We start from the raw sequence: 13,040 nt of genomic DNA on the forward strand, positions 1-13,040 counted from the left end.
CTATGATATCATTCACAATCGATTTTAACAAAAAGTGAAACCATGTGGAAATCAGTGTAGATGAGGACCCGCGAGTGACTGTCCTATACGACCTCACGTTTGAGAAGTTATGTAGTGCCCTAGAGGCAAAGGAATTGTGGCCACTTGTTGTTTAACACAGAAACTGACAAAATGCTGGTTTTACAAAGAAAGGATATCAGTGGGGCACAATTTAATGTTGAAAGTACAAACAATTACCTTAAGCTGAGAGCTCAAGCAGTATGTATGAGATGCTGAGGACTGTAGGGGTCCCGGGAAACACTGCAGCACCCCAGCACCTTGGCATACAGTTTGGGAAATGCAGCCAAAAGATTTAATGTGGAACTTCAGTCCACGAGAGAAGAAAGGAAAGGGCAGGGAAAAAATGTACAGAAACCAGAGCTGAAAATGTCCCCAATTTAATGAAAGCTTATAAAGAGCCTTGAGCACTGTGTCAGCTTCATGTCCTGGGTCAAAACCACCACATTCAGCAGCCAGAACTGATGAACATGTTTTCACTCCTCAAAGAGGCAGGCTTCACCTGCTTGGTCCACTCTTCTTCCTACTGCTTCTGGTCTCAAATGTAGGCAAGGTAAGACTGCCAGCTACTTGGGAGGAAGGGCCAGACGGCCAGAGTAAAGGTCAGGAGAAAAGCAACACAGAACAAGGCAGCTGTTTTGAAGAAAGGGTGGAGGGAGCATCCCCGTGGATTCGAGACCACCTAGCCAGACCACGGGGCAGCAGGTCAGGGTGGCGGGGAGGACCTGCCCAAAGCGTGCTGCCTGGAGTGGCCTCACCTCCACAGCCTCCTTCTCTGCGGGGTCTGCGTGAAGAGCAGGGGACACCACATTTCTCAGCAGTGTTTCGGAGGCATGCACAGGACAGACCAGAAGTAAGGAAACCGCCCTACCTCCTGAGTTAACAGAGGGGGATGTTTAGTTCTCCCATTTGAAATGAAACGAAGGCTTTATTAAAACACGTACTACTTCCCACTGCAGGATTTAATTTTAGGTCATTTACATCTTTCAGCAGAAAAGGATCTTAAAGTGGTAACAGTGGGGAACATTCATGAAGACTCCAGCAGTAACTTGTTCCAGTCTAAAATTCCAAAATGGTGACAACTGTGTGACCATTCCCACAAAGTTAATCCCCTAGTACATTCAGTCATGGGACAGCGAACCACATTAACACAAAATATTGTAAATGATTGACACTTGATCAAAAAGAGCCTGAAGGATTTGCTATTGTACCATATTCACTTAACAATTATTTACTGAGTGAATCCTTTACGCCAGGTCCTAGGGACACAAGAGCCTTTACGGGTTTACATTATAATGAGGAGAAGCCAATGAAAATGTGAACAAATAAAAAAGGCAGAATTCAGTGTGATAAATGCTACTAAGGGACCGAGACAGGATGCTGTACCCGAGCTTTGGGACTGGGGGACGATGACTCTCAGCAAGGTGATCAGTAAGGCTTCCCAGACACGTGCCTATGTCTCCCTACAACGTGATGCCCAGACAAAGTGTCCCAAGGTGGGGGCAGCGGGGGCAGCGAATGCAAAGGGCCTGGGAGGGAAATAAGCTTGGCCAGTTTACCAAATAGTTAGGAGACCAGCCTGGCCACAGTGCAGAAAACCACAAGCTCAGACAGGGCAGGGAGATCGCCAGATGAAGAGGAGGGTGTTGTCGAGCACAGCAGGAAGTCTGGGTGTTCTTGCAGCTGCAAAGGGAGCCACCAGAGAAACTGAGGCAGGGAGCAGACAAAATCTAATTTTAACAGGTCATTAAAGACTGAAAATGAAAAGTGGAAGAGCAGTGTGGCTAGATTAGGGGGGGATGGAAGAGGTGATTAATGAAAACCAGACTTAAGGTTTATTTCAGAGGTAAAATCAAAATGGTGTACTGAGGGACTGGAGATGGCAAAGATACACTGATGACTGTGCACTGGAGCGATTTCTCGCAGGTCTGAGGACCAAAAGGCCCTGGGCTTCGATGAGTACATCTGTCTTCTGTTTTATTACTTTTTAGACCTTGAGACAGTGTGAACTGATGCCCATGTTTTCCTCGGCTTGAGTTACAAGGAAGCTCAAAGCATAATTCGAAGACCAACTCTGCGACTGTACTCTGGTGTACTAACCTCACCCTTAGGGTTTTGTAACTTTCTGTCCTAATTTCCACATCCATTTATTTTTATTCTGGGAGATGTGCATATTAGTTTGGCAAGTTACTATATGTGATTTAATGAGAAAAAGTAGTAAAAAACATAAAAGTATTTTCACCATAGCTTGTATTAAAGGTGCCATCATGGGCTGCAATAAAAACGCAGTAAACGTGACAGAATCAAAGCTCTATGGAAGAAATGCAGTGGCAGAATGGATGGGAGAAAGCCCGACTCTGGATGAAATCCAAGGGGAGGATCACAGACAGGGGACAGGCACGGACTGTGGAACCAGGGTCTACAAATCCTGGACAAGTCATCACCTCCCTCACTTGTGAAATGGTGAGTTAACACACCAGTGCCCCCCTCACAGGGTTGATATGAGGCGTAATTAATAGTTAATATCTGTAGTTAATATTAGTTACTAGTTAATATCTGTAAATGCTTAGAAATTACCAGTTAATATCTGTAAATGCTTAGAAAAGCAATCAATAGTAGATACAGTAGAAGTGTTAAAATAAGCTTTGGTGTGAAACACAAAGAGAAGGAGGATGTGAACAGGTGAAGGGCTGAGACGGGTTACAGAACTGTGGGCAGAGGAACAATGAGAACAAAGGTATTAGAAGGACACGAGCACCAACTTCATGAAACAAGCAGTTGCCAGCCAGGGGTGGAACACACAGGAAATATGGCAAAGTAATCAATAAAGACTAAACAGAGTGAGGCCTTAAGAAAGAATACAGGAGGGCTCTGAGTACATCTTCTATGAAGAGGAATATTACGCTGTAAAAAAGCAGAGTATTTGGAATATCTTGTACTGAGGAAGCCCATAATCAAATGGAGGAAAGAAGGCAGGGTAGGGTGTGTGTAAAGTGCTCTGCCCAGTGCCGAGCGCTAACCAGCCACGCTCCACCACAAAGACAATATTCACTGTCAAGACAATGGAAACGCTTTCAATGGCAAGCAATGTATATGCGTCATCAAGAGGAATAATTTTTCATCTGGGCAGACAGAGGTGTTTCTCCAGATATTATAATCTAAAAACCAAAAAGCTTCCGCCTTCCTCACCTGTTCATAACATTTTCAACTTAATTTAAAACCTGACAGCAAGAGGCGCCTGGGTGGCTCAGTCGGTGAAGCGTCTGCCTTCGCTCAGGTCATGATCCCAGGGTTCTGGGATCGAGCCCCGCATCAGGCTCCCTGCTCCATGGGGAGCCTGCTTCTCCCTCTGCCTGCAGCTCCCCCTGCTTGTGTTCCCTCTCGTTCTCTCTCTGACAAACAAATAAATAAAATCTTAAAACAAACAAACACACAAAAAAAACTGACAGGGAAATCAGAAATTATCTTTAGTCAAAATGACAGATCTGGTTTAAGGAACACAGCATCTCCTAAAAAGTGCCCTCAACAGTGGCACCGAGTGTGCTCTCTTCTCTACGCCCTCTGTCCAGGAGATTCATTCTGTGAATGTTGCCTTCTTTAGAAAAAGGGCCTTTGCAGTTGTGATTATCGGATGCATCTTGAGATGGGAGAATACTCTGAATCATCCAGGTGGGTCCTAAATGCTATCATGTGGAAGAGGGAAGCAAATGGAGAAGGAAGACAGACATGACAGAAATCAACATGCAGACAGAGAGACCAGAGTGATGTGGCCACAAGTCAAGGCTTGTTGGCAGCACCCGAAGCTGCAAGGGGCAAAGAAAGGACTCTCTTCTAGAGGGGGAAGCACCACCAACACCTTGACTGTGGTCTGGCCAATACTGATTTTGGACATCTAGCCCCCAGAAGTGATAAATCTCTATTGTTTAAAGCCGCCAACTTTGTGGGAATTCATCCCAGCAGCCACAGGAAACTAATGAAGCAAGTACAGTTGACGACCCTGGAACAACACAGGTTTAAACTGCACGACTCCATTTTCACACAGGTTTTTTTCAATAAATGCAGTAGTGTAAATGCATCTTCTCCTCCTCATGAGTTCCTTAGTAACATTTTCTTTTATCAAACTTATCTTATTCTAATAATACAACATTTTGTATTGTATTTAACACATATAACATACAAAATGTGTATTCATTGACTACGTTATCAGTAAGGCTTCCAGTCAACAGTGGGCTATTAGTTAAGTTTTTGGGGAGTCAAACGTTATACACAGATTTTTGACTATGCAAGGGGTCAGTACCCCTACACCCCACAATGATCAAGTTGCAACTGTAATTTCTTATGATTTAAAGTAAATTCAATGGTAGAAGAAATGGAAATGAAAGGGATTTACCATTTACTGAACACCTAAATAAATTATTTCATTAAACCATCAACAGCGATCCCATTATTATTAGCCTTTTTTATAGAGAAAATCCCCTTGGTACAGATCTGTTTATTTTACATTGCAATAACACCTATTTGTAATTGCTCTCTTTGACCATACACTGATCAGCAACACTCAATAAGAAAACTGACTTTTTGGGGGTGCCTGGGTGGCTCAGTTGGTTAAGCAACTGCCTTCGGCTCAGGTCATGATCCTGGAGTCCCAGGATCGAGTCCCACATCAGGCTCCTTGCTCAGCAGGGAGTCTGACCCTCTTCCCTCTCGTGCTCTCTCTCTCTCATTCTCTCCCTCTCAAATAAATAAAATGTTAAAAAGAAAAGAAAAGAAAACTGACTTTTTATTCCACCAAAATGAACTTGGAGATATAAAAGAATGCTATTTTAAATTATTTCACGCAAAATTCTATCTGAAAAAATATATACAGTCACCAGTGAAAAATCTGTGTTACTTCTTTCTACAGAGTTCTTTTGGATGCAAAGATTAAAAAAATTAAAAATTTTCAAATAAATCTGAGATAGTCATATCTCAATATATGGGTTTGCTTAAACAGTCTTATGAATTCATTAAAACATTTTTCATATTAAACATAGTCATCAATCCAAAGACAGAAAAAAAATTCTGTGTACCTGGACCTGCTGAGGAGTTTTCAGATACCACAGAGCATTCTCAATGGATAAAATGACAACAGGCTTTTAGATACTCACTTGGTGCCTGACATTGTGCTCAACACTGGAGATGTGGCAAAGAGCTGGCCTAATCCTACACTCAATGGGGAAGGCACATGCTTCCAGGACCTCAATATCCATATCAATGCTATTACTTTAAAACAAGTTTCATTTTAAAAAATTAAAAAATTAATGTTAGAGAGATAAATAAACTTGTCTACAGTCATCAGCCAGTTAAGTGGTACAGGTTCTATTTAAACCCAAGAAGATCTCAGTCCAAGCAAAGTGAATCCCCTTAATTATGACATCATAATGCCTGAATATATTCATGCAGGCTTTGTACTGATACACTGATAGAGCTGCTTGACTACTAAGAAAGCAGACATTAAAACTGTTGCCATGGTACCCTATTCTAACAACAAAAAAGTTAAGTCAATTAATTACACCTACCTGGTTATTGCTGGGGTTGGTACACCTCTTGTACGCAAGGTGGGTTTCCCTCGAACAACTGGTACATCTGCATTTTCTGAACCACCGTTCAAATATGTTAGTTCTTGGAGCTGTGCTTGCCTGATTTCATCATTATAGTCCTACACAGAAGACAGAAGACAGCATAATTCACCTCTTGTGAAAAATACAAAAGTATTTAGGACAAGAATAAAACAAGTTTTAAAAGAAAAAAAGGGCATGGAAAATAGTTGAATTCATAAAATAAGATTCGAGTTTGTTGAAATGAAAATGCATCAATAAGTTGTTGTAAAAAGGAAAAAAACAAAACAAAACAGGATTTGTCCCAAACTAAAATTTTCTACAATCAGCCATTACTCCTTCGGCTGGGCCTACTTTCCAAGTAAGATATTTACAATAAAATTAAAATACGATATACAGACACATGGCATTGTTATTTACAACTCAATTCAATGAGTAGTTACTGAGATCTGTGAAGGGCCACTAACAGAGCTCAAGGAGCAAGCCCGGGTCCCTGCAGCTGAAGAGCAAACAACCTGACAAAGCAGGAAGACATACATACCACAGCATAGCTTTACTGAAATTAAGAACCACATGTACACATTCTTCTTGTATATTTCCATTTGGATATTATACTAGAAAAATGCACCATTTCCAAAAATGCACCATTTCCAAAACATCTTATTCTTGGAAACTTGCTCTTTGTTATCTTACATTATTGTTTAAATATTGAACTGAGAAACCCTGATAGTCCTCCTTGATTCCTCCTTTCCTGAATATCTCTAACCCCATTCAAGAGTCATCAAGACAGACATACAATAAGTAAATAAAAGTGTGATCTGTTTCACAATAAAAGGAAAATTCAGGTCTAAATGGTCAAAAAGGAAAGCCCTCTAACTCAGCTGTGGGCAATAAGAGCAGGTTTCTCTATAAGAAGTGTCATCTAAGGGTGAGTATGAACTAAATACCAGAAAAGGGGTAATAAAGTACTCTAGTTGGAAGTAAAAGCACAGTTTAAGACCTAAAGAAATGGTGTCTAGGGAACAGGAAGAAGTGCTCTATGGCTGAATTTTAAGAATGACTTGGGGTGTGTATGTGTGTGTGTGGGGGGTGGTCTCAAAGTGGAGAGAAAAGCAGAAACCAAATTAAACAAAGCCTTAAGTCATTTTAAATATAACTTCAAAGGTTTAAAATTAAAGGTACTAAAAAGCACTTAATAGTGTTAAGGAGGAGAGTTGCATATCTAAGTTTATGTTTTAGAAATATTATGAACAATTGTATGCCATCAAATTAGGTAGCTAAGATGACAGAAAGACATGGATGAATTCCTACAAAGACACAAACTACCAAAACTGACTTAAGAAGAAACAGAAAATTTGACAGATAAGCCAAGAGACTAAATTAATACTCAATAAATGTCCTGCAAAGAAAATCCTAGGCCCATAAGACTTTAATGGTGAATTCTACAAATAATTAATTAAGAATTAATGCTAATCCTTCACAAACTTCCAGAAAAATGAAAGAGGAAGGAGTACTTCCTCACTGTTTCTATAAAGCCAGTACTGTCTGGGTACCACAACAGACAAAGACATTACAAGAAAAGAAACCTATAGACGAATATCTTTATGAATTTAAGATACAAAGGCTCTCAAAGAAAATTAGGAAGCCAAATCCAGCAGCATAAACAAAATAAAAGGGGGAAATACAAGAGTCAAGTAAAACTTACACCAGAATTGCTAGGTTGGTTTAATATAAAAAAAACAATTAATGTAATACCATAATAATAAAGAACAAAAAAATGGTCATTTTAATACAGAAAAAACAAACCATTTGAGAGAAGAATCCAGTACTTTAATGATGGAAACACTCAATAAACTAGGAAAACCCACAGTCAACATATTTAATAGTAAAAAAGTACAAGAATCATTCTAAGGAACAAGACAAGGATGTCTACTCTCACCCCTTCTATCTAACATCATACTTGAGGTTCTAGTCAGGACAATAATGTAAGAAAAAGAAAGAAATGGTGTTCAGATTGGAAGGGAAGAACTAAAACAACCTTTATTCATAGATGACATAATCCTGTATATAGAAAATCACAAAGAATCCACAAAAACATTAAATAATCAGATTACACAAGGTAGCAGGATATAATGAGATCAATATACCAAAATCAATTTTATTTCTTTACAATAATAATGAACAATACAAAAATAAAATTAAGAAAACAACCCCACTACAGCAGTATCATAAAGAACAGCATACTTAGGAATAAATTAACAAAATAAAAGCAAGATTTGTACACTGAAAATTACAAAATACTGTTGGAAGAAATTTTTTTAAAACCTAAGTAAATGGAAAGATACCCAATATTCACGGATAGGAGGACCTAATACTGTTATGATGACAATATCCCTGCCCTGCTCTCCCACCTCCCAGATTGATCTACAGAGTCAAGGAAATCCCTATCAAAATCCCAGCTGGCTTCTTTGCTAAAATTTATATGAAAAGCCAAGGGACCTCGTATATCCAGAACAATTTTAAGAAAAAAAACAAAGTGGGAAGACTAATATATTCCCACTTCAAAACTTACTACAAAGCCATAGTAACAAAGACTGTGTAGTACTGGCCTAAAGGGTAGACATAAAGATCAATGAAATAGAATTGGGAGCCCAGACATAAGTTACTATAGATTGATATTCAAACAGTCTCTTTAACAAGTGGTACTATAATAACAAGGAGAACACTGAAGATAATGGAAGCCTTACACCTTGCTGGAGGCAATGAAAACTGGTCCAGCCACTTGGGAAAACCACTTAACACTGCCTCAAAAATGTTAAGCACAGCGCTACTATGTGACCTAATAATTCCATTCCTAGGCCATACCCAAGAAAGTGAGAACATCCATCCACCCAAAACACTGTACATGAATGTGCACAGCAGCATTCTTGATAATAGCCAAAAAAATAATAGAATTATTAAAACAATAGAAATAACCCCAACCAAAGTCCTAGACTAATAAAAAATGGACAAATAAAACATGGCATACCCATACAATCAAATATTATCCAGCAATAAAGAGCAGCTTTAATGAACCTTGAAAACAGTATGCTAAGTGAAAGAAGGTAGGACAAAAGACTACACAAATGGTTCCGTTTTACACAAAATGTCAAAAACAGGCAAATCCATAGAGACAAATTACGGGTGGCATGAGACAGAGAAGTGGGACAGTAGGGGGCTGGAATGGGGAGTGCTTGCCCAAAGGTATGGGGCTGCTCTGAGGGACGATGAAGATCTAAAACAGACTGTGGTGATGGCTGCCTAACTGTGAATGTACAATAATCCAGTGAACCGTATGCCTTAAATGGGTGAATTGTAGGGTATGTGAGTTATATCTCCATAAAGGCTGTGTAAAAAGCAAAAAAGCCAATTAGTGGTTGACTAGGGAGGAAGAAGAATGGGAAGTCACTGTTCATTACGAGGTTTACTTGGGGGGTAATAAAAATGGTCTTAGGTTATTGTGACAGCTGTGGAACTCTATGCATACACGAAAAGTCACTGAATTGTATACTTTAAAGGACTGAATTTTATGCTATGTGATTTATATTTCCATAAAGATATTAAATGGAAAAAAGCACACTAGAGGCAGAAATTCCAGATGGAAACTCATAATTCTAGTATGTGGTAAAGACAACCTGGAGTAGGGAAGTGGCAGGAAGGATGAGGAAAGATAGATTTGGTGTTATTTATGTTTAATTTTATTATAAATGGTAATATCCTAGAGGGGGGAGGTATATCAGCAAAGTCAAGAATGTCAGTGGGCATCTGGAAAATGAGAAGGATAAATAACAGTGGTACCATGTTGTAATCAGTTTGGTACAGGTTGTATATGCAATGGTCTATGACATATTAATACTGAGATGTCCCATAGCAATCAGACACAAAAACTGGAAATTTAGAAGTTAAAGATATAGATACAGAAGTGGACAAGGAAGGGTTACTCAGGCCCTACACAGCACAGAACAGGGCCCGTCATCAAGGCGGGCGTGTGGCCAGCCCCCAGAAGATAACCTCTAAGCTCACGGAGGGGGCTGCCTGCTAAGAGAGTTTCTGTATGCGTAGGCTTGAGGCCATGCTGTCCCACTGTGGGACAGATAAGTCTGCCCTAGCAATGGCATTAGTGGGGAACCTTTGTTTTGGCTCAGGAAGTGGGATGGTGGTGCTGGACTGGGAGTAGCTGAGGTCAGGTACAGGGGTGCTGTATGCATACGTGACCGGTCCGCAATAAAAACCGTGCACACCGTGGTGCAGGGGAGCCTTACTGGTTAGCAACCCCTCCCGTGTGTTGTCACACATCATTGCTGGAAGAAGTAAATGCGTCCTTATGTAATTCTCCTGGGAAGGGAAGCCCAGACTTTTCCTGGTCTTTGCCTTGTGCTCCTTTTCTTGCCGATTTTGATCTGTATTCTTTTGTTGAGATGATCCATAATCACAGTGTTTAACCGATTTTCTGAGTCCTGCGGGTCCTTCTAGAGAATTATTGAGCTTGAAGGTGGTTGTGGGGACCTCTAGCAAGAACTCATCTGCATACAAATGTCAGCAATAGGCAGAATTGCTTGGGGCATGTTCCTGGAGCAAGAGAAGGGCTCCAGACATCAACGTAAGTAACAGAAGGAGAGCCGCGTGGCGGAGACGGAAAAGGGGAGACAAGGGCCTGAGAAGGACACGGAGGTCATGCTAGTGTGAAAGCCACAGCAAGTCAGTGCTGCATTCACGTTCTGTCAAGCAGCCAGGTACTCATCCCATGGGATTCAACAGTAAAGCCAATACCGACTTCAGCAATGGTGATTTGGGGAAGGGTGGAGCTGGAATCCATCTCAGGGGAAGGAAGAGGGGGTGTGGGCAGGCAGGTTTTCCAGCTGCGTGGCTCTACAAAGAGAACAGGAGGGACAGCCGCTTGAGCGAGGAAGGGAGGCTCTTACGATAGAAGCAACAATTTTCTGAGTGTGAACAGAAGATTCAGGGGCAACAGTTTCCTGAATTATTTAGAGTTTAAAATATGAAATAGACTTAGTACATTTATAAAAACAAATCTGCTATCTCTTCCTTAGTTTTCAAAAGCAGAGTGTAAAAAATGACTTGAAACCTGTATGGAAGGCACTGTGGAAGAGGAAAAATAGCACGAACACCAGTCGAAAAGGAAGTCAAGAGGAAGCTGAAACCATAAAAAGCAAACACTTGCAGAGGAGGGAAACGAAGACAAATTCAACCTGCTATGATTTAGTGGGAGAGGCAAAGAACCAGGAGTCTAGGCTTTCCTGCAGATAGAGGTTCTTTCTCTAACTTTAAATTTAGGGTATTACGATCTCAAAAGACTCATCTGAATCTATCATTACTTCAACCTCTCTAAAACAAGCCGATTAATATGTTCCTTACCATTTTACTAAAAACGTGTGAAGATTAATAAATTATTTGCAAAGCACATGCTAAATAAAATGTGCTACATAAATGCTAAATATTTGCCCTGTTGAAAAGTGCTAGGAGGTGTGACACAAAATTGAATGTGGTTCAAAAACAGATTCATGGGAAAAGAACATAGCATCCAAAAATACCATTAAAAATTTAAAAAGGAAAAAGAAATTGCTCTAAGTAAAGTCATTACAATGGTGTCAAAAAATTAGAATGAAAGCTAAACATAATCTTTGTAAAACTACATTTTCAAGAAGACAGACCATGTAGTTAGAAACCAATTATGGAATCTGAGTCAACACATCTTGGGTTAAGCCTAAATTTAACCAACTGGACTCACCAGCTTCGTGATGTCAGACAACCTTTTGAAACCTTAGATGACGGTTTCTGTCAGCACTACAGATAAAATCATTGTAGTTACAATTTTCTCGGTCTTTAATATGATGATTTGAAATCAGGAGGGAAACCAAGTGACATATGCTAGCACACAGACTAAATGATAATTCTACATTTTAAACTAGTCATTAGTAAATTACCATTTTAACTTCCTATCAGAAAAGTGAGCATATTATCACACTAATTCTAACATGTCATCAACTGTGAAGAGTGGAAAAGTGATCAGAATTCTAATTACAAAGGTATACATGGGATTTTATTATCTAGCAAATTTAGAACATACTTAAGTGTGTTAGCCTAGAGAATGGGAAAAAAGTTATTTTTCTAATTTTATTTTATTGGAATCATTAAAAATAATTCATTGAAATTTAGTGGATTCTCTGCCAAGACTGTTCTCTTCAGATATATTTGCCCAAATATGCCAATGATTATGTCAAAGATTAATCCTGGGATCAATGTCTGTATTATAATCTATAAGAAATAACATAAATGTTCACTATTTGAAGACTGATTACATAAATTCTAGAACATGCATATGATGGAATATTATGCAGACACTAAAAAGAATGAAGGGAAATTTTACACATTCTCATATGGTCAGAGGTCCAAAATAATCTAAGATGTAAAAAAATAAATGTAATGAGAGAATATGGGACTTGTAGTTTAGCTAAACAAGGAGCTGAGCAAAGCCTTTCCATAAAAAGCAACAATAAAAGCTGACCACACAGTTAAACAGTTAAAAACAACCATTTCAGAACTCTGGGAACTGACTGAAGTTACATATCAAATTGAAAACATGGTAAATTTATTCATGTCAGGTACGACAAGTGGGAGTTGGACGCAGCCATCCCTCCTCCCCAGCTCAGATGTTGTGTCAGTTCTACCGCTGGGGAAAGACACGAAAACCAATAGTTTGCTGCAACAGGAAGTTCACTTAATTTGGAAGAAAGTGTGAAAAACCCTCATACCCAACAGCACTGTCAATATCAGTAACAATTTTGGTAGCAAATACATAGAAGTCCAGTGAACAGGCAATCCTAATATTCAGGTTTTGGGTGGGGCAAGCAACAGACCTGGCAGACTAGCCAGACACTTAACAGCCATGGAGAGCCTTGACATCTGGCACATGTCTGCTGAATGGAAGGCTAGGCACACGTACAGCCAAGACTGGAGAGAGCTTACAGCTCCCCACACATCCTTCCCTGACAGTGACTCTGGGCATGTGCAAAGGAGATGCAGGGATTAAGCTTTGATCACAAATACAGTAAAGGCCAGGGAAGATGTGACAACTGACTAGTCTACGGGTGCTCCCCCAAAATTCCATCAGCAGAGGGCAGAAGCCTTATTAACACAGGTGTGTGAGCGCAGCCTCTGACTAATCACTGGTGATGTCTGAGCAATGCTGACACAGAAGACGTGCCCAGCGGGGCAGGCTTAAAATAAAAGTGAGAAGGAAAAAAATGAACAAAGCCGTAAATCATGAAGTAGACAGACTCTGCAGATTTAGTCCAACTAAATGACTAAAGAAACGAAGAAAAGAAA

The 13,040-nt window shown here is 39.9% G+C and overlaps 1 protein-coding gene across 1 annotated transcript in view; it reads right to left on the minus strand.

Annotated features, from left to right (window-relative positions):
- The window catches only part of KHDRBS3 (KH RNA binding domain containing, signal transduction associated 3), a 172,107-nt gene that overhangs the window by 68,812 nt on the left and 90,255 nt on the right, over window positions 1-13,040 (minus strand). The window contains exon 5 of the mRNA XM_028105648.2: window positions 5,616-5,755. Within this exon, the coding sequence (XP_027961449.1) occupies window positions 5,616-5,755 (140 nt within the window). The remainder of the gene's footprint in view (window positions 1-5,615; window positions 5,756-13,040) is intronic.

This window comes from Eumetopias jubatus, unplaced genomic scaffold (assembly GCF_037043125.1).
Source record: "Eumetopias jubatus isolate StellerSeaLion01/CBP00866 unplaced genomic scaffold, mEumJub1_p1.0 scaffold_4, whole genome shotgun sequence".
NCBI lineage: Eukaryota > Metazoa > Chordata > Mammalia > Carnivora > Otariidae > Eumetopias > Eumetopias jubatus.